Raw genomic sequence first — 27186 nt, 5'->3', positions numbered from 1 at the left:
CGTGGTAGGCCGGGTAGGCAGGAGGTGCCTGTGCCAGAGGAGATTCCGGCAGTTCAAGAGGGAATTGGCCAGGCCAATGTGGCCGAGCCAGTAGGCCAGCAGGCTATGGGCGCTCTAGCCCGAGAGATAGCAGGGGCATTCAGGGAGTCAGTAGGCATTCTTAGAGCTGAGAATCAAGCTCAGGCTGGTATTGCGGATGCAGGACCTTCCTTTCTGAAGAGGGAGTTCTTCCGGTCCAATCCGGATGAATTTGTGGGTGATCCTAAAGAGCCACTTAAGGCAGATGAATGGCTTGAACAGACAACGAAGACGTTTGAGATGCTTGGCATCGAAGACGAGGGGTTGAAAGTGACCTTGGCATCTTTCCAGTTGAAGGGGGATGCGGGTCAGTGGTGGAAGTTTACTAAGGGGCGTATAGGAGGTACGTGGGAGGCTTTTGTGAATGCATTCCAGGAGAAGTTTTTATCTCCGGCAGTCAGGGAGAAGCTGCGAGACCAGTTTTGTCAGCTTAAGCAGGCGAGTTCTTCAGTGGCCGAATTTGAGGCTGCATTTACTAGTTTGTCCAGGTTTGCACCTGAGTTGGTGGCGTCTGAGGAACGCCTTTGTATTGAGTTTGAGAAGAAGTTGAGGCGTGGCCTCAAGCTAAGAGTTGGGGGAACTATGATTCGGGATTATGGGCGTATGGTTGATGCTGCAGCCCATATGGAGATCATGATGCAGGAGGAGGAGGAAGGGCAGAAGGGCTCCAAGAGGAGTCAGGATAGTCAGAGTGATGGTAGGAGACAGAAGGGTTTTAATCCCCAGCAGTCTGAGGGTAGCTTTTCGAGATCGACTTTTCCTGTACCGAGTGCTAGTTCGGGGAAAGGCAGTCAGGGAGACATTACTTGTTTCAAGTGTGGCCAGCAGGGCCACAAGTCTCCAGTTTGTCCTCAAAGGGGAGGAGTTCAGAGAGCAGCATCTGCTTCGGCTCGATCTCAGAGCCAGAGTCAGGGTAGAGGTCAGCCACTCTCGTGTTATCAGTGTGGTCAGCCAGGGCACATGAAGAGGTATTGCCCACAGTTGGGTGGCACACCTGGTGCATCTGGTTTGAGGCCGATTCAGGGTCAGCAGCCAGCTCAGTCGGGTCAGGCCTCAAAGGCCAATCAGGGGGCTTCATCGTCTCAGTCGGTGCAACAATCTTATGCTCCTAGGGTTGAGCAGGGTGATCAGAGGTCGTCTGGGCGCGTGTATGCTGTTACCGCGTAGGATCTTGTACCGACTCCATCAGTTGTGAGAGGTACCTTCTTGTTTTGCAACTCGGTTGCTAATGTTTTGATTGATACGGGTGCATCTCATTCCTTTGTGTCTGCTGCATTTGCATCTGTTTTGGAGTTGGAGTTAGCACAGTTAGCATCTCCTATATGTGTAGTATCACCTCTTGGGGGTGAATTGATTTTGAAACAAGGCGTTAGGGGTTGTGATATAGAGGTTGATTATCATAGAATCCCATTTTCCTTTGTAGTTATGCCTATGAGGGGTTTCGATGTTATTTTTGGTATGGACTGGTTATCGTCATACCGGGCAGTTATTGATTGCTACCGCCAGAGGGTCACTTGTTGTACTGTGAGCGGAGAGTATTTTCATTTTCTGGGGGACCGGGTTGGTGATGTGCTGCCACCGGGGTATGTTCCGCGAGGACGGAGTGAGCTTAGTGGTCTACTTGCTAACCTTTCGATTAATGAGGATGTTGAGACTCAGATTGAGTTGCCAAGGGTGGTTTGTGAGTAGTCGGACGTCTTTCCCGAGGATCTTGTTGGTTTGCCACCGCATCGAGAGACTGATTTCTCTATTGACCTGGTGCCCGGCACGGCGCCGATTTCTATGGCACCTTATCGTTTTGCCCCAGCCGAGTTAGTTGAGTTGAAGATCCAACTCCAGGAGTTACTAGACAAGGGTTTTATACGCCCTAGTGTTTCGCCGTTGGGAGCACCGGCCCTCTTTGTTAAAAAGAAAGATGGTGCTTTGAGACTTTGTATAGATTATCGGAAATTGAATCGGGCTACGGTTAAGAATAAGTATCCTATGCCTCGTATAGATGATCTGTTTGACCAGTTGAAGGGTTCCCGTTGTTTCTCTAAGATAGACTTGAGATCGGGTTACCACCAGTTGAGGGTCAGGGATGAGGATATTCCGAAGACGGCATTCCGTACGCGGTATGGCCATTATGAGTTTTTGGTGATGCCATTCGGGCTCACCAATGCACCGGAAGTTTTTATGGATTTGATGAATCGGATCTTCCGGGAATTCTTGGATCAGTTTGTAGTCGTTTTTGTGGACGACATCCTTATCTATTCGCCTTCTGAGGAGGAGCACGAGGCACACTTGAGGGTGGTGCTTGAGTTACTTAGAGCCCATAGGCTGTATGTCAAGTTTGGGAAGTGTGCGTTCTGGCTGAGGGAAGTCAAATTTTTAGGCCATGTGGTATCTGGTGAAGGAGTGTCTGTTGATACATCCAAGGTAGAGGCAGTGCAGGATTGGGCACAGCCTAAAAGTGTATTTGAGATCCGCAGTTTTCTGGGATTAGCTGGGTATTACCGTCGGTTTGTGAAAGATTTCTCCAGGTTAGCATCACCGTTGACTAGACTGACTTGGAAGGGAGTCAAGTTTGTATGGAGTGAGACTTGTGAAAAGTCGTTTCAGGAGTTGAAAGCCAGACTGACTACCGCTCCAGTATTGATTATTCCAGAGAGAGGGTTTGGTTATGCAGTCTATTGTGACGCCTCACGAGAGGGTCTGGGTTGTGTGTTAATGCAAGAAGGGAAAGTAGTTGCCTATGGCTCTCGTCAGTTGAAAGTTCACGAGCAGAATTACCCTACACATGATCTAGAGTTAGCAGCTGTGATATTTGCCTTGAAGATTTGGAGGCATTATCTTTATGGTGAGAAATTTGAGGTGTTCTCGGATCATAAGAGTTTGAAGTATTTATTTACACAGAAAGACTTAAACTTGAGGCAGAGGAGGTGGATGGAGTTCATAGAGGATTATGACTTTGAGTTGCATTATCATCCGGGAAAGGCCAATGTGGTGGCCGATGCCCTTAGCAGGAAACCTGTTGGTGACATAGCTAGCATAGCCATCCGAGAGTGGGAGATGTTGGGTGCACTTGGAGAGTTTGATTTACTTATGGGCGAATCCGTTGAGGCTGCGGCCTTGTTTTCTGTTATTGCACAGCCTTCACTTGTGACTCGAGTGTTAGAGGCTCAGAGAGGTGACTTTGAGGTAGAATCTCTCCGTGAGAAGATTTCCGGTGGGAAGGTTGAGAAGGGTTTGATGGTATTTTCCGACCTGAGTGTGAGATACCGTGACCGTCTGTTTGTGCCGGAGTCTTGCCGAGAGGAGGTACTCCGAGAGTTTCATCATTCACGCCTTGCGGTGCATCCGGGAGGCACTAAGATGTTCGGGATTTGAGTCGCCAGTTTTGGTGGCGGGGTATGAAGAGAGATGTAGCAGCTTTCGTATCTAAGTGCCTTACTTGCCAGCAAGTGAAGGCCGAGCATCTGAGGCCAGCGGGTTTATTGCAACCCTTGCCTATTGGTGAGTGGAAGTGGGAACACGTCACTATGGACTTCGTTGTGGGTCTTCCGAGGACTCAGCGGGGTAGTGATGCTATTTGGGTGGTTGTAGATCGGTTGACTAAGTCGGCACACTTTATTTCTATGCGTGTGAGAGATTCGGTAGATCATCTTGCCGACTTGTATATTCGGGACATAGTGAGATTGCACGGGGTCCCAGTGACGATCGTCTCAGATAGAGATCCTCGTTTTACTGCCAGGTTGTGGCAGAGTTTGCAGAGTGCCTTAGGCACTAAGTTGACCTTTAGCACGGCTTATCATCCTCAGACTGATGGACAGTCCGAGCGTACTATTCAGATACTTGAGGATATGCTTCGGGGTTGTGTTCTTGACTTTAGTGGGTCGTGGGAGAGGCACTTACCATTGGTGGAGTTTGCCTACAACAACAGTTTTCAGTCTAGTATCGGTATGGCACCATTTGAGGCCTTGTATGGCCGACCGTGTAGATCTCCTGTGTGTTGGGCCGAGGTGGGTGATGCACCTCTGTTGGGTCCAGAGTTGGTGAGGGAAACGACGGAGAAAGTTGAGCTTATCCGTAAGAGGCTTGTTACAGCACAGAGTCGTCAGAAATCGTACGCCGACCGTAAGAGGAGACCTTTGGTGTTTGAGGTGGGTGATCATGTCTTTCTGAAGATATCACCTAGACGGGGTTTGATGAGGTTTGGGAAGAGTGGGAAGTTGTCCCCTCGATTCATTGGTCCGTTTGAGATCCTTGAGAGGATTGGCGAGGCTGCTTATCGTTTAGCTTTGCCACCGCAGTTGTCCGGAGTACATGACGTGTTTCATGTGAGTATGCTTCGGAAGTATGAGCCGGATCCATCACATGTGTTGGATTGGACCGATTTAGTAGTTGATGAGGATGTTTCATATGAGGAGAGACCGATTCGAGTCTTGGATAGGCGGGATCAAGTTTTGCGAGGCAAGACCATCCCTTTGGTCAAAGTTTTGTGGAAACACCACGGAATGGAGGAAGCCACTTGGGAACGTGAATTGGAAGTCCGCGAGAAATATCCGGACATGTTTGTTGATTTGTAATCTTATAATTAGATTCTGTTATATTGTTGAACTTAAGAGCTTTACTTATGTCTTAAGTTGTAAAACATTGAGTATGTTTTGGTAAATGGGTGTATCTTGAAGCTTGTTTCATTATAGAAAGATTAGTGTAACATTGTATATGTTGATTACATTGTTGGATGTGGTATATATATCATGCAGTTGAATATGATTTGGAAATTGTTAACATTGAAAGGAATAATGCATAATAGTGGTGCAGGTTGAAATATATGTTGTTTTATATATATTGTGGGATGCCTCTTGATAAAGAGATAAAGTGACCAGTATTGGGTCAAGTTGTTTATTATTGTTACACACTATCTTTGGGTATTGAGAAAAAAAAAAAAAAACCTGTTTTCAAATTTGTGCGTAATTTCGGGGACGAAATTCTTTGAAGGGGGGGAGGTTATAGCGACCCCGGTCTTTTCCCATTTAATTATTGTATCCGGACTGTTCCGTAGATTCTGTCATTGTATAATGGTTGTTGTTGTTATTCCTTATTTTCTCATTTGGAATTATAGGATGTGTTGGGCAGGTTTGTTTCAGGTTGGTTGGGTTTAGAAACCAAGAGTTGCTGTCCAGGTTTTTTTTGGTTCTTCGCTCGAGCGAGGAGTTGTTCGCTCGAGCGAGAGGTAGTGTTTGATTTGGACCTGTAGCTGTGCATTCTTGGCTCGAGCGAGCTTTTCTTCGCTCGAGCGAGTTAGTTCATCCTTCGCTCGAGCTATAGTTCCTTCGCTCGAGCGTGTGTCTGGGTTCAGACCTGAGGGTTTGAGTTCTTCGCTCGACCGAGCTTTCTTTCGCTCGAGCGAGCATTTGAGTTGTTGGCTCGAGCAAGGCTTCCTTGGCTCGAGCGTAGTTTCTCTGTGTCTGGTCGCTCGAGCGACCAAGTCTTCGCTCGAGCGAGCCTGTCCAGTTTATATACACAGCAGTGGGATTTGATCAGTCTTTTTCATTTTCTTTTGATTCCAAACCCTAGGTCCGACTTCTCTCTCTCCCTACTCACCTTCTTTCTTAGATTTGATCCACTTAGGGTGTGTTTCTACCCTAGATCCTTCATTAAAAAGATAGAGTGAGGCAAGGGCTACCATTTAATCTGAGCATTTGGCGATTTGGAGCACTTTGGTATTTGGGCACTCATCTCTTTCTTCACCTTTTGGGTTGTTTTCTTTGAGGTAGGGATTTCCTACTCCATTTTATAGGTTATGTTCTAAGTTTTGGTATTTTAATATGTTGGGAATACTTTGGTAAATTTTGGGAAAAACCTTAGTTGAATTATTGAATTGACTTGTATAAGTAATTCATGGAATTGGGAAAAGATGGTTAAATTCATGGAATTGGGGAATTCATTGATTAAATGGCATAATTGGATAATTTGAATCATTTGTCTATTGAATTGTGGACATAGTTATTTTCAGTTTAGAAATAACTGTTTTGGGCTATCGGTGGAGGATAGTCATGATTGTTGTAGACATTGCATGTGGATTAGGAATAACTGGAACTAATCACATTGGTTAAGTCATTAATTTTGACTGTGGCATTGATACAGAAAATACGTGTATTGATTGAGCATTGCATTTGCATACATTGTTTGTGTGTGGGAGGAGATAGGGGATGTACTCCACGGTTTAGGGGAAGATAGGGGATGGACCTCTAAACCGGATTTTGTTTGGGAGGAGATAGGGGATAGACTCCATTAGCATCACTTTTATGTGTGCTTATTTATATAGAAGTGTTTTATTGATACAGCACTAAAATGTGTATCAATCTGGAAGTATGAAGTGTTTGATTTGAGCTTGAGTCTCATTTGTTTGTTGATATTGGAAGGATGTGAATATGATATATGTGATTCACTGTTGTAAGTTTGGCCAGGTTCTGAGCCATGTTGATAAAATTGGAAAATAAAACGTATTTTAGACAATAGTATCATGAAACTGTAAAATAAAGTAATTGATTATCTTGGTTAACCATCTGTTGAATGCTATTGCTTTATTCATTGCTTATATGTGGTTTAGTATATTTCTATTGGGCTGTGGCTCACCCTTTATGGGAACATCATTTTCAGGTTCAGGTGATAAACTACCTCCAAGGAATTAGCTTGGGAGGGTTTGGCTTCTGGATTGAAGAAGACTACTTATAGTTAACTGTCTTAAATTATTAGTACATGTAAACATTCAAGCCTAGGGCTTTTCTTGTATTGAGTTAGAACTCATATTTTTGTATCCAAGTGTTGGCTTGGAAAGATGTAAGCCTGTAGGGCATTTTATTCGATGATACATGTAATGCTTTATTTTGTAATACTCTGATGAATGAGTTAATAGATTGTCTTCTTTAAATAATGAATGTCAATGATATTTATAATGGGTTAATTTTGAGGGCGTTACATCGCAGCAGCAGATTCTTCTTCACTTTTTGATTTCCCTTTTGTCTCAAAACCCTAGATTAGACTCTCTCTCTCTCTCTCTACACTCACAGTCTCTCTAGGAATTGATCTAGTTCTTGGGTGTTCCTACCCTAATCTCTTTGTAAGAAAGATAGAGGGTTGCGTGGGCTTCGTTTTGATCCAAAAAACTTTCGGATTGGAGCACTTCCGAGTTTGGCTTTTCTTCCCCTTTTGTTCTCCATTTGAGGTAGGGATTCTCCTTGTTCTTTTTCAATACTCCGTCTATAGATAGACATGTGGTAGTTTTGTATTGCATGAAAATCATATCATGTTGAATTTCTTTGAAAACCATGTGAGGGAACCTAGGAGTGGTTTTTTGAGAATGATTATTTTTGTCATTGATATTTCTTTGGGCTAATTGGCGTGTAAATTAGCATGTTATTGTGAAAAGAAGAAAAAGCCCTAAATTATGTTTTGATTTGGTAAATTAAAATGGAGGGTAGTTGATCATTGTTTGTAAGTCTCTATTGTTAATATGAGTTGGGTGAAGGTGTAAATGCCTAAGGGATTAACTATGGCTTTGGGGTTGTTTTGAAATGAATGTATTGAATCGAGTCGGGTTATGGCTTTATAATGAATGGAATTGGTTTTGTGAAATGAAAAAGGGGTTTTGGAATTGGAAAATCCTGGAAGTTGATCTTGGAGATGGAAAATGAAATGTTAACTCTATGTGAGTCTCGGAAAATGAATATGGAAATTGAACTATTATGTCTTGAGTGTTGAATACCCACATTTGGGGTTTTACCTTTACCTATCGTACTAGCGTTGTTGTTGGGTTTAAGATCTCATGATAGTTGAGTCTTCTAATAGGTGTACTGAATACATGCATCTAGAGGTTTTGTCCTTGGTCGTTGGTGGAGGATGACATTGTTGTATTGAATTGTTGTGTTTGCATTACATCGGTGTTGATTGAACATTGTATGTAATGAAGTGCTATGATACATTATATATGTATAATTGTTAGGGAGGAGATAGGTGATGTACTCCAGTGTGTGGGAGGAGATAGGGGATGTACTCCACACACCTATGTGTTCATATGCTTTAACACATTGCTTATGTATCTTGATAGTTTATGTGTGTGCATTACACTTGTTGGTTATGCTCTATTGTATTATGATTATTGGTGTTATACACTGCGCTTATAATCAGAGGTACTGTTACCTTCCAGCTAGCGCCTGGAGAACTGACTACGCTTATAATCAGAGGTACCATCACCTTCCAGCTAGCGCCTGGAGAACTGACTTAGCCGGTAGAGCAGAGTTTTATTGTTTTTGTCTCAGTGTATCTGAGTGTATCATGGATTGCGATGGTTACAGCTTTGGAGGGCCGAGTTGCCTCATTTGTTGATTATATACATGTTGATGATTTGTTATCTCCCTTTTATTAAAGGCATGCATGTATAGATATGAATGTATTGGGAACAAACCAAAATGCCATTGTGAGATTTTGAGAAAGTGTGAAGGAAAATTGGGTATTTGAAAGTATGTTTTGAAAAAAGGGAAAATCTGTTGTAAGTATGGAAAATGGGAGAAAGGTAGTGGGTGTACTGAAATTGTTTTCTAAGATGTTATTGTTATAAAAGTTTAGGAACCAGGGATAATGAAAAGAAAAGAAAGATGAATCGCTTATAGCATTGAATGAAATGGCTGTTTTTGAGAAAAGTTCATACTTATGTATATTTTTGTATAAATTGCCACATTAGTATTCTAATATGAGATTGAGCATTCATGATCATAGCTATCTGTAAGTTGTATTGTTGATGATTATGTTGAGATCCCTACTGGACTATATGTTCATCTCACGGTGTTGAATCTTTTTTAGGTGTTAAGCAAGATGTGCTACAAGATTTGGATCTTCTTATTTGTTAGCCACGGGGCCTCTTTTGTGTTGGCATAATGCCATATATGAAAAAGGGTTACACCCTCCTTCTTGATTCCTTAATGATATAAGCCCTCGGGCAGTTTATTTAGAATGCTTATGTTGTATTTTAATTTGCATTCGAATGAGAGAATTGTTATTTGTTTCTGCTAGTCGAACATTTGAGTTTATTTTCACATGTTATCTCTGAAATTGAATTAAGTTCATGAATTTGGTAATACTTTCGAGTAATAAAAAGTGGGGCGTGACAGACCTCAATAATTTCATTTTAAGGCCCAAATACACATATATAGTTCAATGGAACAAAAACCCCTCTTTACACATTTTAAGGTTTGAAACCCTAACTCCAAAACTTTCCCAAATACAACATTAAATCAAAATGACTACAAGCTTATGTCAAAGACCATAAATATGAGTAGTAATCCCTACCTCAAATTCGGAGCTCAAAGGAGAAGATGAATAATTTCGAAGTGCTCCAAACTCCAAGATTTTCAAATCAAAGTGAAGCCCACACCAAGCACAACACTTTTTGTAAAGGAACTAAGGAAGAAGATCACTCAGACTAGATCAAACCTTAGAGAAAAGTTGAAGTTTAGAGTGAGGAGCTCTCAAATGGAGGTTTTGAAAAGTTAGAGAAAGAAAGGGTTCAAGAAAAGTGATCCAAAAAGTCACTTTTCGGACTGATATAAAAGTCGCCCCGCTCGAGCGTGGAACTCCCCGCTCGAGCGTCAGACATAGACTCACGCTCAAGCGTGAAAAGTGCCACTCGAGCGTCGATTGCACACTTCCAGAAGTTTTGCAGGCCATGGTCCCCGCTCGAGCGTCAGAATCCTCGCTCGAGCAGAGGAACAAAATCAAAAGGGCCCGCTCGAGCGTCAAAAGCCCCGCTCGAGCGTGAAGGCCAAAATTTGGGCATCAACTTTTGGTTTCTAAGCACAACCAACCTGTTCCCAACCTGTCCAACACAACCCAAGACTCAAATATAAAGAGTAAAGGATAGAAATGAGAATAAGACAACCACAGACTCATGGAATCAAGTCCGGAGTACAATAAACAAAGAAAGGGAAAATTGGGATCGCTATAACCTCCCCCTCGTAAGGAATTTCGTTCCTGAAATTAGGTAAATAAGTTTCAACAATATGATTTCTCAATTCTCAACAATATTACAATTCAATATCCATCAACCTAACCCATTACCGGTCATTCTATCTCTTTTCAAGGGGCCAATTACAACATATTCTTCAATAAGCACTATTAACATGCATTCCTTTGAAATTGAAATTTACCAATTTCAACACATATTCCACCATTCAATTACATATTCAATGCCAATCAATATATTTGCATTTCTAAAACCGAATTAACATATGCAATGTTAAAATAAACTTCCATTTCAAGGCAAGTTCCATAATATTTCCATAAACCGAAACATATACAATGTTTTACAACTTAAGACATATTCAATGCTCCTAGAGTTTATCAATACAACAAAATTCCCAATACATGGTTAAACATTAACAAACAAGTCCAGATATTTCTCATGGACCTCCAACTCACGTTCCCAAGTGGTTTCTTCCACAAAACTTTCACCAAAGGTATTGTCTTGCCTCGCAAGACCTGATTTCGCCTATCCAAGACCCATACTGGTCTCTCCTCGTACGAGGCATCCTCATCTACCTCTAAGTCGGTCCAATCCAATACATGCGATGGATCTGGCTCGTACTTCCGAAGCATACTAACATGAAACACGTCATGTATCCCGGACAACTGTGGCGGTAAAGCTAAACGATAAGCAACCTCCCCAATCCTTTCAAGCATCTAGAAGGGACCAATAAACCGAGGGGACAACTTCCCACTCTTCCCAAATCTCATCAAACCCTGCCTAGGTGATATTTTCAAGAAGACGTGATCACCCACCTAAAATGCCAAAGGCCTCCTCCTACGGTCGGCATAACTCTTCTGACGACTCTACGCTATAACAAGCCTCCTATGGATAAGCTCAACTTTCTCTGTCGTTTCCCTCACCAACTCCGGGCCCAACAAAGGTGCATCACCCACCTTGGCCCAACACACTAGAGACCTACAAGGTCGGCCATACAAGGCCTCAAACGATGCCATACCGATACTCGACTGGAAATTGTTGTTGTAGGCAAACTCCACTAAGGACAAATGCCTCTCCCACGACCCACTAAAGTCAAGAACACAACCTCGAAGCATATCCTCAAGGATCTGAATAGTACGCTCGGACTGCCCGTCAGTCTGAGGATGATAAGCCGTGCTAAAGGTCAACCTAGTGCCCAAGGCACTCTGCAAACTCTTCCACAATCTAGCAGTAAAACGTGGATCTCTATCTGAGACGATCAACATTGGGACCCCGTGCAACCTCACTATGTCCCGAATATACAAGTCGGCAAGATGATCTACCGAGTCTCTCACGCGCATAGGGATAAAGTGCGCCGACTTAGTCAACCGGTCTACAACCACCCAAATAGCATCACTACCTCGCTGAGTCCTCGGAAGACCTACAACGAAGTCCATCGTGACATGCTCCCATTTTCACTAGGCAATAGGCAAGGGTTACAACAAACCCGCTGGCCTCTGATGTTCGGCCTTCACTTGCTGACAAGTAAGGCACTTTGATACGAAAACTGCCACATCCTTCTTCATACCTCGCCACCAAAACTGGCGACCCAAATCATGATACATCTTAGTGCTTCCTGGATGCACCGCAAGGCGTGAATGGTGAAATTCTCGGAGTACCTCCTCTCGGCAAGACTCCGGCACAAACAAACGGTCTCGGTATCTCACACTCAGGTCAGGATACACAGTCAAACCCTTCTCAGTCTTTCCACTGGAGATCTTCTCCCGGAGGGATTCAACCTCAAGGTCACCTCCCTGTGCCTCTAACACTCGATTCATAAGTGTAGGCTGCGTAATTACAGAAAACAAAGCCGTAGACTCAACAGATTCACCCAGAAGTAAATCAAACTCGCCAAGTGCACCCAACATTTCCCATTCCCGGATGGCTATACAAGTTACATCGCTAATGGATTTCCTACTAAGGGCATTGGCCACAACATTGGCCTTTCCCAAATGATAGTGCAACTTGAAGTCATAATCCTCAATGAACTCCATCCATCTCCTCTGCCTCAAGTTCAAGTCCTTTTGTGTAAACAGATATTTCAGACTTCTATGATCCTAGAACACCTCGAATCTCTCACCATAAAGGTAGTGCCTTCAAATCTTCAAGGAAAAAATCACAGCTGCTAACTCTAGGTCATGTGTAGGGTAATTCCTCTTGTGTATTTTCAACTGACGTGAGCCATAGGCTACCACTTTCCCCTCTTGCATCAACACCCAACCCAAACCCTCTCGTGAGGCATCACAATAAACCGCATAACCCAAACCTCTCTCCAGAATAATCAAAACTGGAGCAGTGATAAGTCTAAGTTTCAACTCTTGGAACGACTTTTCACAAGTCTCACTCCATACAAACTTGACTCCTTTCTGTGTCAATCTAGTCAATGGTGAAGCTAGCCTGGAGAAATCTTTCACAAACCGGCGGTAATACCTAGCTAACCCCAGAAAACTGTAGATCTCAAAAACACTCTTAGGCTGTGCCCAATCCTGCACTGCCTCTATCTTGGATGTATCAATAGACACCCCTTCCCCGAAGACTACATGGCCTAAGAATTTAACCTCTCTTAGCCAGAACTCACACTTTCCAAATTTTGCATACAGCTTATGGGCTCTAAGCAACTCAAGCACCACTCTCAAGTGTTCCTCGTGCTCCTCCTCAAAAGGTGAATAAATCAGAATGTCGTCTACGAAAACGACTACAAAACGATCTAAGAAGTCCCGAAATATCCGGTTCATCAAATCTATAAACACTGTCGGTGCATTGGTGATTCCAAAAGGCATCACCAGAAACTCATAGTGGCCATACCGCGTACGGAATACCGTCTTCGGAATATCCTCCTTCCTGACCCTCAACTGGTGGTAACCCGATCTCAAATCTATCTTAGAGAAACAGCGGGACCCCTTCAACTGGTCAAACAGATCATCTATGCGGGGCATAGGGTACTTATTCTTAACCGTAGCCCGATTCAATTTCCGGTAATTGATACAAAGTCTCAAGGCATCATCTTTCTTTTTAGCAAAGAGGGCCGATGCTCCCCACGGCGAAACACTGGGGCGGACAAAACCCTTATCTAGCAACTCCTAGAGTTGAATCTTCAACTCACTTAACTTGGCTGGGGCAAAACGATAAGGTGCCATAGAAATCGGCGCCGTGCCGGGCACTAAATCAATGGAAAACTCCACCTCTCGATATGGTGGCAAACTAACAAGATCCTCGAGAAAGACGTCCGAGTACTCACAAACCACTCTTGGAAATACAGTCTGGGTCTCATCACACTCACTACTCATACAGCTGGCGAGAAGACAACTAAGCTCACTCTACCCTCGCGGATCATACACCGGTGGCAACACACTACCTACCCAATCCCCCAAGAAATGGAAACAATCCCCGCTTAAGGTACATACAATGACCCTCTGGCAGTAACAATCAATCACAGCTCGGTATGACGATAGCCAGTCCATACCCAAATCACATCAAAACCCGACATAGCCACTACTACAAAAGAAAATGGAAGCCGGCGGTCTGCGACCTCTATATCACGGCCCCGACACCCTTGTTTCAAAATCAACTCGCCCCCAACAGGTGATACCACACAAATAGGAGATGCTAACTGCACCAACTCCAACCCCAAAATAGATGCAAAAGCAGCAGATATAAAAGAATGGGATGCACCCGTATCAATCAACACATTAGCAACCGAGTTGCAAAACAAAAAGGTACCTCTCACAACAGATGGAGCCGGTACAAGATCCTACGCGGTAACAGCATACACATACCCTGAAGGTCTCTGGTCTACCTGCTCACCTCTCGGAGCAAAAAACTGCTGCATAGACTGGGACAATGAAGCCCCCTGATTGGCCCTCGAGGCCTGAACTGACTGAGCTGGCTGAAAGCTCTGGGTCTGCCTCGAACCAGATGCACTAGTGTGCCACTCAACTGCGGGCAGAACCTCTTCAGGTGCCCCGCCTGACCACACTGGTAACACGAGAATGGATGGCCTCTGCCCTGACTCTAGCTCTGAGGATGAGCCAAAGATGAAGCTGCTCTCTGCCCTCCGCCCTTCCGCGGGCAAGCTGGAGACTTGTGGCCCAGCTGACCACACTTGTAACAAGTAATGTCTCCCTGACTGCCTCTCCTAGAGCCTGCACTTGGCACTGGAAAGGTAGACCTCACAAAAGCTCCCTGGGACTGCTGAGGGTTAGAACCCCTCTGCCTCCTACCATCCCCCTGGCAATCCTGACTCCTCTTAAAGCCCCTCATCCTCTCTTCCTCCTCGTGCATCATAATCTCCATATGGGCCGCGACATCCACAAGACGCCCATACTCCCAGGTCATGGATCCCCCAACTCTGGTCTTGAGTCCATGTCTCAATTTCCTCTCAAATTCCAGACAACGGTGTTCCTCAAACGCCATAAGCTCAGGTGCAAACCTGGATAAACTGGTAAATGCGGCCTCAAACTCGGCCTGGCATACTCAGCCGCTTGAGCTGACAGAACTGGTCCCTCAACTTCTCCCTAACAGATGAAGACAAAAACTTATCCTGGAAAGCATCTACAAAGGCCTCCTATGTACCACCAACACGACCCCTCATGAACTTCCACCACTGACCCGTATCTCCCTTCAACTGGAAAGACGCCAAGGTCACCTTCAAAGCCCCGTCTTCGATGCCAAGCATCTTAAACGTCTTAGCCATCTGCTTAAGCCACTCATTAGCCTTCAGTGGCTCTTTGGGATCGCCAACAAACTCGTCCGGGTTAGACCAAAAGAACTCCCTCTTCAGAAAGGAAGGTCCTGCCTCAACTACATGGGCCTGGGCTTGATTCTCAGCCTTGAGAATGCCCATAGATTTTTGCAAAGCTCCTGCCATCTCGCGGGCAAAGGCGCCTATGGCCTGTTGTTCTACTGGTTCGGCCACATTGGCCTGATCAACACCCTCCTGCTACGCCGGAATCTCATCTGGTATAGGCATCTCCTGCCTCCTAGGCCTACCTCGCCTACCACCACATCCTCGTCCTGACATCCTAATAAAGGTAACGAAGAACGTTAGCATATTCACAAATGTGCCGAAGCTATAACACTAGCATCCTAAAGCGTTGGACAACAGTAATTCATTCCACGTAAGCACATAATCACATATGCACTTACGAATTTCATTTCTGGATAATGACAGTCCTGAGGCGTTACTAGAGTTCTAGTTAGAAACAGCATTGATCAGGTGCTTTTCCAACAGGACTCCCAGAAACCCAAGGATCCAATCAATATCCTAGAAACTAAATCTCATACCCATATAGTCACATAAGCATGTTATCACGTAAGTATATAACATTACACCTAAGTCTCTAACAAGCGAGACAAACCTATTGTGGTACTAACTACTTCTCGCGTACCCAAAGTATTCGAACCCGGTACGCTCTGATACCAAGTTGTAACATCCCACTACTACAAATATAGATAAAGATCACACTTTTTTGGTGTGATGTATGTTTTTTAATCACACCTTTTAAGTTTTATTAAAGTGTGGTCTTTAGGAGTGTGATTAAAAATGGTCATTTTTAATCACACTTTTTAAGTGTCATTAAAAAATGCTTTCATCACACCTTTTAAGTGTGATTAATGATATTTAGATCACACCTTTTAAGTGTGGTTAAAAACATTTAGATCACACTTTTTAAATGTGATTAAAAATATTTAGATCACACCTTTTAAGTGTGGTTAAAAATATTTAGATCACACCTTTTAAGTGTGATTAAAAACTTTAGTTCACACCTTTTAAGTGTGATTAAAAACTTTAGATCACACCTTTTAAGTGTGATTAAAAATATTTTTGATCACACCTTTTAAGTGTGATCTTTGGAAGTGTGATTAAAAAAGATCATTTTTAATCACACTTTTTAAGTGTGATTAATAACATTTAGATCACACCTTTTAAGTGTGATTAAAAATATTTACATCACATCTTTTAAGTGTGATTAATAACATTTAGATCACATCTTTTAAGTGTGATTAATAACTAATAAAATCTGTGATAAAAAAAAGGTGCTACATATTTGAAAAATAATTAATATTATTTTTGTATGCACATTTGAATAATGTAATACACACTATATACTATATTTTGAATCATAACCACATATTGAATAGAATAACGTCATATATTTCATAAATGGAAATTAAATATTCAAAACTATATACAAAGGAATTAAATAAAAAAAATTATCTGTGCTTACATATATTAAAAAATGAAAAAACTTAAAAAACTTATAAAACCCCTTTAAATACAATATGACAATACAAAATCATAAAAATAATAATATTCAGTGTGCTCTCCAAATTCTCTGAAAATAACTTCATCCATAGCTCTCTTCAGCTTCATCAAGTCATCAATCATCTTCACCAAAATGATGATTATATAACTGAATCATCCAATTCCATTAACACAACTTCATTAAACTTGAATGGTTGAAAAATCTATCATAGTGCGACCATATATAAAAATTAGTTTGCGTCAATCATTGTACCATTCACGAATGCCTCTGAAAGGATATCAGAATTCAAGCTAGAGAGAGCTGTTAGCACCAATGGGTGAGAAGCAAGTGTAGAAGCAGGGATCCTGAAACAAACAGATATTCAAACCAGTTATGAGAGTTCTATCATGTAAACTAGGGTGGGGAAGTTGTGCAAAATGGATATCATAATCACATAAGAATTTAGAACATCCACATGAACAGCCAAAAATACCCAATCACAAAGCTTTCAGTTTCCCAAGAGTAACACAGACATATGCATAGAGAGAGAGAGAGAGAGAGAGAGAGAATAAAATAATTTGGAATATAATGATAAAATATATATATATATATATATATATAAATTTATGCCTATTCTCATCCTTCAGACTTTGAAAATTAGTGTTGCATTGCATTTTGTTGTAAAAAAATAATTAAATATTCATAATACATAACATATAATAATTGCTTACACTATATATAATATATAATAAATATTCAAATCTATATATTTTTGTGTGTCATCCACGTGTCATGTCCGACATTGTCTGATAATATTCCTGTCGACACATCTGTGTAGTGTTTATGCCGTGCTTCTTAGCCTATGAAGCATGGACACCGCTATGGCGGTCACGATGTCGGACACTTGTTAGACATGAACATGCCCTGAACACATGTCGGATAAGCTGGAGGAATTGGACACATTAGACGTGGGGACACAAAAAAAACATCTTAACATGAAACATCATAGGTATTAAATTTGTTTCAAAGACAGTTTGAAATGCACATATGCATCAGCATTGCCAAACTTCTCATTTACACAATTTCCTAACTTGAAGTTTATTTTGTTCCAAAATGAGTTCTTTAAGCCACAGTCAAATCCCCAAGATAAGTAGTAGCACCCAATAACATATCTACCTAAGGCCCAATGACGCCATCCCTTTTATGATCTCATCGACAGACAAAGCTTGATTTCAAATTAAATATTTCTTCTGAACAAAATTGAGTATACCTCAGGCAAAACTCTTAGTAGCTCGAGGAAGCTTGGTATGCATTCGGGGTGAGAATTCATCTCATCTCTAAGCCAATTTACAATGCCACCATCACCCCAATCTTTAGCAGGAACATGAACAGCCAATGCAGCCACAGCAAGGCTAATCTAAAAGGTGACAAATTTTAGCTGGACATATCTTTGTATTTACATTCCAAGTTGTGTGTGCGCGCACAAGAGTGTAAGTGGTTGTACAGAGAAAACAACAATACCTGGGTTCTAACTTTAGGGGGGGCCTTTGTGAAATGTTTTCAATAAGCTCTGCATTTACAACCATGTGAAAGCTGGTAATCAGTCAAAGAAACTCTTTTGCATCACAAACATGAATCAACATATGCACACAATTGCAAGAAAACAAGTTTACATGCACTAAACAGAAACAACAGCATATAGACAAAACTTATTTACACTACGAACAGTGGAAAATTAGGGAAAGAAACAGTGAGGGAAAGGGGGCACTAGGTACACCAACGTTGGCGTATTTTTCAGATTGCAGGATCTTGTTCAAGATATTAGGATTCAAAATACAAAGTTACAAACTGCCCATCTGCAATCCTCACACGTCTTTATAGTGTATAAGAAAGAACACTGTTGCAGATTTATCAAGAAAGAAAAGGATGGAAGAACAAGCTAAGCTTATAAAGAATCTATGTAAAGCATAACTTTTAGTTCCCACTAACTATGGTATAGCATTTGCCCCTTTCAATTAGCAAACATGTAGATCCCAAGGCTCCCCCAGTAAACAATGAAATTATAGATAGAAATGGCACTACCAACAAATCATATGATAACTCATGCCAAATTCTGAATGAGAACCTCATAAAAGTGTAAAACCTATAAATATTCTTACATTTAATAAATCCCATAACGGGCGAAAAGCTTCAGAAGGCGGCTCTTCAAAATCTCGTTGTACCTGTCCATCACAAGCAAAATGCACTATGATATGTGAAAAGAAAGGCTGCCTTGATATACCAAAACCTATAATAAATGCAAATCAAAAGACATATTCACAGGTGAATAGCATTATATAGCAGTAACCTTTGGTACAAATCACAAATGCACAGATAATGAATAGCAGGAGAATCAGATTACCTTGCTTCTGAGGGTTTGAGAACAAAAGATTAAAGTTTCTTGATTGCTACTAGCATCATGAAGTAAATTATTGGAGACCTAAACAAGCAATAACATATTAGTAAATCTCAACAATTAAAAAAAATGAGATCCAACCAACACATGATAAGAACAGAATCAAGTACTACAATGAATATGTATCATGTTAGCGCATCCGAGGAATAAATCTCAACAATTGATGTGCTTTTTTTTCCGTCGGCTAGAGAAACCCCAGTGATGGAAGATGCACCACATATTTTACACATCACTAATTATAATAATATTTAATGAAATTTATTCATCAATGTACATGATACACCATGTGTAACGTTGGCATATACGAGCAACAAGTAACGCCCAATTGATACCACCAAGAAACCTTGAAACCTGATTGTGACAGAGAATCACACAGCATATGTAGTCAGAAATGAGACACAGCAGCAAGAACAAAGAAACATTAAGAATGAAAGAGCATCCTCACATTTGAATAAACCCCACGTCGCTTTGCCCAGAGTGTCACACATCTCAGTGTAGTACGAAAGCTCTGACCATGATAAAAATAAACACAATCAGCAACACATACAAAAAGCCAAATTTATGAACAAAAATATTCAATAACAACCTGAATATTTGGGACCAAGCGCAAAATTTGATCAGTCACTCTGCATCCATTGAGACTATGAACTGTCTGCTCATCTACATTCTGCAGTATTGAATCTGGTGAAATATTCAAGTCCTGTAACAGACAAACATATTTAGAGATGAACCTTGGGCTAATATATAGCTTTGCCCTTGATACTACACTAATTCAAGGCGGTGTGGCGTGCCCGTGAGGGCAGTGGTGGCTCTGCATTCTAAACCTGGGCTAATATAGCCTTGTACTTTGTTACTAAGTTCATTCATGGGGTGCTTGATCCTGAGAGAGTTGAGAAATTTTTCTAGATGAGGAGAGCATTTGAACCTGGTCTATATATATCCCATGAGGGGACATTGGTGACTACTTTGAAGCCCGACCAGAGCTTCTAGGCACGTTGACACCCAGATTTTGGCATTACCATGCTGCTTTGGCCACAACCTGCTGGCATCGACAACCTGTGGGCAAGGCAAGTCCATTTTCCCAAACCATCACATAGAGAAAGAGTATGGTTTTGAAAATATTTGTCAACTTAAACATGATTATGCGGGTATCATGTACGTTATTCTGTAGTACTATGCTTCCTTGCAAATAAATTAATTAGTAAACAGCTCTAGACATGGACATTTTGCACATACCATGTCAGCATGGCCCATGGCCATACCCATACCCAAGCCATAGCGGTCCATCAGGGGTGGCATACCGTATATAGCGATTCCGGGTTTTACCCTTGTTGAATAGTGATCCGGACATGTGTCCGTGGATGTTAGTTGTGGTTTATTATTTTGTTTGCATCCTCTTTACTTCATATTTGAGTTATGGGATGTGTTGGGTGGGTTTGTTTCAGGTTGGTTGAGTTTAGAAACCAAAACTAGTTGCCCAGATTTTTGGCCTGTCCGCTCGAGCGGAGATGTTGGCGCTCGAGCGGGGAATACACCCATCCAGTATTTATTGTGCAGTGTTGTACGCTCGAGCGTAGGGTTGGGAGCTCGAGCGTAGGTCTGTTCTGCAGAAGTGCTGAGCGAGTGCATTCTGCGCTCGAGCGGGAGGTTGGCCGCTCGAGCGTAAGTCTGTGAGTGGCCGCTCGAGCGGGGTGTTTTACGCTCGAGCGGAGACCTGGGTTAAAGACCCGAAATTGTGACTTTCCAAATCACTTTTTGCTTTCTCTTCTCTCTCTTACTTTTTCAAAAAGCCATTTTCAGAGCTTCTCACTCTAAACCGGCCCTTCTCTCTTAGATTTGATCTAGTAAGGATCGTTTACTCACCTTTTGTCTTCACAAAAGTTGTGTTGATCGTCGAGAGCTTCCTTTTGATCTGAAAATTTCGAGATTTGGAGCATTTTGGTTTTGGTCTTCATCTCTTTTGAGGCTCCGGATTTGAGGTAGGGATAACCTACTCCTCTCTATGGGTTTTGTCTTTAAATTTTGGTATTTTGAGATGTTGGGCTTGGTTTGGTAATTTTGTGAAAGTTTGGGGCTTTTGTGCAATTATACAAAGGTTGGGGTTTAATTCATAATAAACCGAGATGCATGTTTGGCATAGAGAATAAATGTTAAATCATTGATGAAAAGGGACCTAAGGGTTGAAATGGTAATTATGGAATTGACCTAGTTACATTGTTTGATTAATTGGGATAATTAATGGGAAATGAGGAATTGTAATGTTGATTGAATATCCATTGTGCATTTATTTTCTGTTTAGAAATAACTGCTTTGGGCTATCGGTGGAGGATAGTCGTGATTGTTGTAGACAATGCATGATGATTAGGAAAACTGAAACTAATCAATGGAATGGGTCATGGAACTTGACGATGGATAGAATACATTAACTGTATGTATTGTGATTGTATATAGAACCAATGTGTTTGTATACGTTATGTGTAGAGGAGGAGATGGGGGATGTACTCCGCGGTTTAGGGGAAGATAGGGGATGTACCTCTAAACCGGTTAGTGTTGGGAGAAGATAGGGGATGAACTCCGTAGATAGAGCTCATATGCTTATCTAGAAAAGGGAAGATAGAGCTCATATGCTTATCTTTGTGAAGTGTGGATATAGCTTATATGCTTATCTGTGGATATTGTTGTTATACATATCTGTTGTAGAATGTGGATATAGATTATATGCTTATCTAGAAAAGGGAAGATAGAGCTCATATGCTTATCTTTGTGAAGTGTGGATATAGCTTATATGCTTATCTGTGGATATTGTTGTTATACATATCTGTTGTAGAATGTGGATATAGATTATATGCTTATCTGTTGAAAAGAGAAAGTGAAAAGTAATTTGGACTCATTAGTCGTCTGGCATAAATGTGTGATTTATGTGAATGTATCAGTGTTGACCATCTATCAATTGCTAAGATTTTAGTCATTGTTCATGGTTGGTTTAGTGTATTTCTACTGGGCTGTGGCTCACCCTATATGGGAATATCATTTTCAGGTACAGGAAGCATGCCACCTCCAAGGACATAGCTAGGGAGGCTAGAGGCGGACACACTGGTGTCGATTTTACTTTTTGATGTATTACATGTAAATACAAGCCAAGGGCTTAATGTGTACGAGTTAGTACTCTTTTGGTGTAACCAAGTGTTAACTTGGAAAGCTGTAAGCCTGTAAGGCATTTGCTTTTGTTGTTAACATGTAATACCTTTTGTAATGAAACTCTGATATATGAAAGAATATGGAACATTTGAGTGTCAATGCATGTCTTATTTAATGAGTTTAATGCTATTAATTTGAGGGCGTTACAACTTGGTATCAGAGCGTACCGGGTTCGAATACTTTGGGTACGTGGGAAGTGATTAGGATCACAATGGGTTTGTCTCGCTTGATAGAGACGTAGATGTAGTACCATATGCTATGTGTTTATTTGATAACATGCTTGTGTGACTATGTGGGTATGGGATTTAATTTCTGGGATGTTGATTGGATCCTTGAGTTTCTGGGAGTCTTGTTGGAAAGGCACTTGATCAATGCTATTTCTAACCGGAACTCTAGTAACGTCTTGGGACTATCATTATCCGGAAATGAAGTTCGTAAGTGCTTATGTGTTTATGTGCTTATGTGGAGTGAATTACAGTTGTCCATGCATTAGGATGTGAGTGTTTAGTTTCGGCACATTTATGAATGTGCTAACGTTCTGTGTTGCCTTTATTAGGATGTCAGGACGAGGAAGAGGTGCTAGGCGTGGTAGACCTGCGAGGCAGGAGGTACCATTACAGGGTGAGATTCCGGCAGTGCAGGAGGGAGTTGGCCAGGCCAATGTGGCCGAGCCAGGGGGTCAGCAGGCCATGGGTGCTTTGGCCAGAGAGATAGCAGGGGCTTTGGGTATTCTCAGAGCGGGGAATCAGGCAGCTGAGACAGGGCCTTCCTTCTTGAAGAGGGAGTTCTTCCGGTGTAATCCGGACGAGTTTATCGGGGATCCTAAAGAGCCGCTTAAGGCAGATGAATGGCTCGAACAGACAACGAAGACGTTTGAGATGCTTGGCATCGAGGACGGAGCACTGAAAGTGACCTTGGCATCCTTCCAACTGAAGGGAGATGCGGGTCAATGGTGGAAGTACGAGAAAGCTCGTGTTGGTGGTACTTGGGAGGCGTTTGTGAATGCTTTTCAGGAGAAGTTTTTATCAGCAGCAGCTAGGGAGAAGCTGAGGGATCAGTTTAGCCGGCTTAATCAGCAGGGCTTGTCAGTGGCCGAGTTTGAGGCTACGTTTACCAGTCTGTCTAGGTTTGCACCTGAACTGGTGGCGTCTGAGGAACGCCGTTGCTACGAGTTTGAGCGGAAGTTGAGGCGGGGCCTCAAGTTGAGAATTGGTGGGTCTTACATCCGGGAGTATAGACACCTAGTGGACGCTGCAGCTCATATGGAGATTATGATGCAGGAGGAGGATGAGGGGCAGAGAGGCTCCAAGAGGAGCCAAGATGGCCAGGGTGATGGCAGGAGGCAGAGGGGTTCTAACCCTCAGCAGTCGCCGAGTGGTGTTGCTAGATCGACCTTCCCAGTGCCGAGTGCAGGCTCCGGGAGAGGTGGTCAGGGGGATTTCACTTGTTACAAGTGTGGCCAGCTGGGTCACAAGGCTTCTGTTTGCCCGCTGAAGGGTGGAGGTCAGAGAGCTGTTTCTTCTTCAGCTAGACCGCAGAGTCAGAGTTTAGGCAGGGGGCAGCCCTTGTCTTGTTATCAGTGTGGACAGCCTGGGCACCTGAAGAGGTTTTGCCCGCAGTTGAGTGCCACTTCGGGAGCGTCTGGTTCTAGGCAGACGCAGGGTTTTCAGCCAGCTCAGTCTGCGCAGGCCTCGAGGGCCAATCCGGGAGCTTCATCATCCCAGTCTGTGCAGCAGTCCTTTGCTCCGAGAGGTGAGCAGGTAGACCAGGGGCCTACGGGGCGCGTGTATGCTGTTACCGCACCGGATTTAGTACCGGCTCCATCGGTGGTGAGAGGTACTTTTCTGTTTTGCAACTCGGTTGCTAGTGTGTTGATAGACACGGGTGCATCTCATTCTTTTGTATCTGCTGCATTTGCATCTGTTTTGGAATTGGAGTTAGCACAGTTAGCATCTCCTATTTGTGTGGTATCGCCTTTGGGCGGTGAGTTGATCCTGAAACAGGGTGTTAGAGGATGTGATATAGAGGTCGCCGACTATAGGCTTCCTTTTCCGTTTGTTGTCATGCCCATGAAGGGTTTTGATGTTATTTTGGGTATGGACTGGTTATCGTCATACCGGGCTGTTATTGATTGCTACCGCCAGAGGGTTACATTGTGTACCTTGAGCGGGGAGTGGTTCCATTTCTTGGGAGACCGGGTTGGTAGTGTTTTGCCACCGGGGTATGATTCGCGAGGGCGAAGTGAGCTTAGTAGTCTACTTGCCAGCTTTGAGAGTGGTGAGAGTGGTGAGACCCAGGTTGTGTTACCGAGGGTGGTTTGTGAGTATTCGGATGTCTTTCCCGAAGATCTTGTTAGTTTGCCACCTCACCGAGAGATAGAGTTCTCTATTGATTTAGTGCCTGGTACGGCGCCGATTTCTATGGCACCTTACCGTTTTGCTCCAGCAGAGTTGGTTGAGTTGAAAGTTCAGCTCCAGGAGTTGCTCGATAAGGGCTTTGTTCGCCCTAGTGTTTCACCGTGGGGAGCGCCGGCCCTCTTTGTTAAAAAGAAAGATGGTGCCTTGAGATTGTGTATAGATTATCGGAAGTTGAATCGGGCTACGGTTAAGAATAAGTACCCTATGCCCCGTATAGATGAATTGTTTGACCAGTTGAAGGGTTCCCGTTGTTTCTCTAAGATAGACTTGAGATCGGGTTACCATCAGTTGAGGGTCAGGGAGGAAGATATTCCTAAGACGGCATTCCGTACGCGGTATGGCCATTATGAGTTTTTGGTGATGCCATTCGGGCTTACCAATGCACCGGCAGTCTTTATGGACTTGATGAACCGGATTTTCCGGGAGTTCTTAGACCGATTTGTGGTTGTTTTCGTGGACGATATCCTTGTCTATTCGTCTTCTGAGGAGGAGCACGAGGCACACTTGAGAGTGGTGCTTGAGTTACTTAGAGCCCATAGGCTGTATGCCAAGTTTGGGAAGTGTGAGTTTTGGCTGGGGGAAGTCAAATTCTTAGGCCACGTGGTATCCGGGGAAGGGGTGTCTGTTGATACATCCAAGGTTGAGGCGGTGCAAGATTGGGCACAGCCTAAGAATGTGTTTGAGATCCGCAGTTTTCTGGGTTTGGCTGGGTATTACCGTCGGTTTGTGAAAGATTTCTCCAGATTAGCGTCACCGTTGACTAGACTGACTCGGAAGGGAGTCAAGTTTGTGTGGAGTGAGACTTGTGAAAAGTCGTTCCAAGAGTTGAAAGTTAGATTGACCACCGCTCCGGTGTTGATTATTCCGGAGAGAGGGTTGGGTTATGCGGTTTATTGTGATGCCTCACGAGAGGGTTTGGGTTGTGTGCTGATGCAGGAGGGGAAAGTGGTAGCTTATAGCTCACGTCAGTTGAAAATACACGAGAAGAATTACCCCACACACGACCTAGAGTTAGCAGCAGTGATCTTTGCCTTGAAAATCTGGAGGCACTACCTTTATGGTGAGAGGTTCGAGGTGTTCTCGGATCACAAGAGTTTGAAGTATCTGTTTACACAGAGAGACTTGAATCTGAGGCAGAGGAGATGGATGGAGTTCATCGAGGATTATAATTTTGAGTTGCATTATCATCCGGGAAAGGCCAATGTTGTGGCCGATGCCCTTAGTAGGAAAACCATTAGTGATGTAGCTTGTATAGCCATCCGGGAATGGGTGATGTTGGGAGCACTGGGCGAGTTTGATTTGCTACTGGGCGAATCTGTCGAGGCTGCGGCCTTGTTTTCTGTTGTTGCGCAGCCTACACTTGTGATTAGAGTGTTAGAGGCACAGCGAGGTGACCTTGAGGTAGAGTCTCTCAGAGAGAAGATCTCCAGTGGGAGAGTTGAGAAGGGTTTGACGGTGTATCCCGACCAGAGTGTGAGATACCGAGACCGTTTGTTTGTACCGGAGTCTTGCCGAGAGGAAGTACTCCGAGAGTTTCACCATTCGCGCCTTGCGGTGCATCCGGGAGGTACTAAGATGTATCAGGATTTGGGTCGCCGGTTTTGGTGGCGGGGTATGAAGAGAGATGTGGCTGTTTTCGTATCAAAGTGCCTTACTTGTCAACAAGTGAAGGCCGAGCATCAGAGGCCAGCGGGTTTGTTGCAACCCTTGCCTATTGCCGAGTGGAAGTGGGAGCATGTCACTATGGACTTCGTTGTAGGTCTTCCGAAGACTCAGCGGGGTAGTGATGCTATTTGGGTGGTTGTAGACCGGTTGACTAAGTCGGCGCACTTTATTCCTATGCGCGTGAGAGATTCGGTAGATCATCTTGCCGATTTGTATATTCGGGACGTAGTGAGGTTGCACGGGGTCCCAGTGACGATCATCTCAGATAGAGATCCTCGTTTTACTGCTAGGTTGTGGCAGAGTTTGCAGAGTGCCTTGGGCACTAGGTTGACCTTTAGTACGGCTTATCATCCTCAGACTGACGGACAGTCCGAGCGTACTATTCAGATCCTCGAGGATATGCTTCGGGGTTGTGTCCTTGATTTCAGTGGGACGTGGGAGAGGCACTTGCCCTTGGTAGAGTTTGCCTACAACAACAGTTTTCAGTCTAGCATCGGTATGGCACCGTTTGAGGCCTTGTATGGCCGACCGTGTAGGTCTCCAGTTTGTTGGGCCGAGGTGGGTGATGCACCTTTGTTGGGTCCGGAGTTGGTTAGGGAGACGACGGAGAAAGTTGAGTTTATCCGTAGGAGGCTTGTTACAGCCCAGAGTCGACAAAAGAGTTATGCCGACCGTAGGAGGAGGCCTTTGGCGTTTGAGGTAGGTGATCATGTCTTTCTGAAGATATCGCCTAGGCGAGGTCTGATGAGGTTTGGGAAGAGTGGGAAGTTATCCCCTCGGTTTATTGGTCCTTTTGAGATCCTTGAGAGGATTGGTGAGGTTGCTTATCGGTTAGCCTTACCGCCGCAGTTGTCCGGAGTGCATGACGTGTTTCATGTGAGTATGCTTCGGAAATATGAGCCAGATCCATCACATGTGTTGGATTGGACGGATTTAGAGGTAGATGAGGATGCCTCGTATGAGGAGAGACCGGTTCGGGTCTTGGATAGGCGGGATCAGGTCCTGCGTGGCAAGACCATTCCTTTGGTGAAAGTCTTGTGGAAACATCACGGAGTGGAGGAGGCCACTTGGGAACGTGAGTTG

The 27186-nt window shown here is 43.3% G+C and overlaps 1 protein-coding gene across 7 annotated transcripts; it reads right to left on the bottom strand.

The window, feature by feature from the left end:
* Window positions 1-16256: 16256 nt before the first annotated feature.
* Window positions 16257-20131, bottom strand: LOC145795183 (nuclear poly(A) polymerase 1-like). 7 transcript variants are annotated; one of them, XM_082878363.1, is made up of 10 exons: window positions 20060-20131; window positions 19749-19879; window positions 19410-19523; window positions 19269-19331; window positions 18770-18847; window positions 18528-18590; window positions 17890-17938; window positions 17639-17785; window positions 16642-16733; window positions 16257-16536 (listed from the first exon to the last, which is right to left on the bottom strand). In XM_082878363.1, exons 2-7 carry the CDS (start codon window positions 19776-19778, stop codon window positions 17903-17905), a joined length of 384 nt encoding a protein of 127 aa, XP_082734489.1. In that variant the 5' UTR covers window positions 19779-19879; window positions 20060-20131; the 3' UTR covers window positions 16257-16536; window positions 16642-16733; window positions 17639-17785; window positions 17890-17902. The 7 variants fall into 7 exon arrangements, with proteins under 7 accessions (XP_082734489.1, XP_082734488.1, XP_082734486.1 ...); XM_082878362.1 differs by having other exon boundaries at window positions 19749-20125; XM_082878360.1 differs by lacking the exon at window positions 19749-19879 and having other exon boundaries at window positions 20060-20125.
* Between the last annotated feature and the right edge of the window lie 7055 nt (window positions 20132-27186).

The sequence above is a fragment of the Camellia sinensis genome, chromosome 7 (assembly GCF_055761805.1).
Source record: "Camellia sinensis isolate YWXY chromosome 7, ASM5576180v1, whole genome shotgun sequence".
In the NCBI taxonomy this organism is placed as follows: Eukaryota; Viridiplantae; Streptophyta; class Magnoliopsida; order Ericales; family Theaceae; genus Camellia; species Camellia sinensis.
Note: the sequence above shows the minus strand (reverse complement) of the source record. Positions and strands in the feature narration are given on the sequence as shown.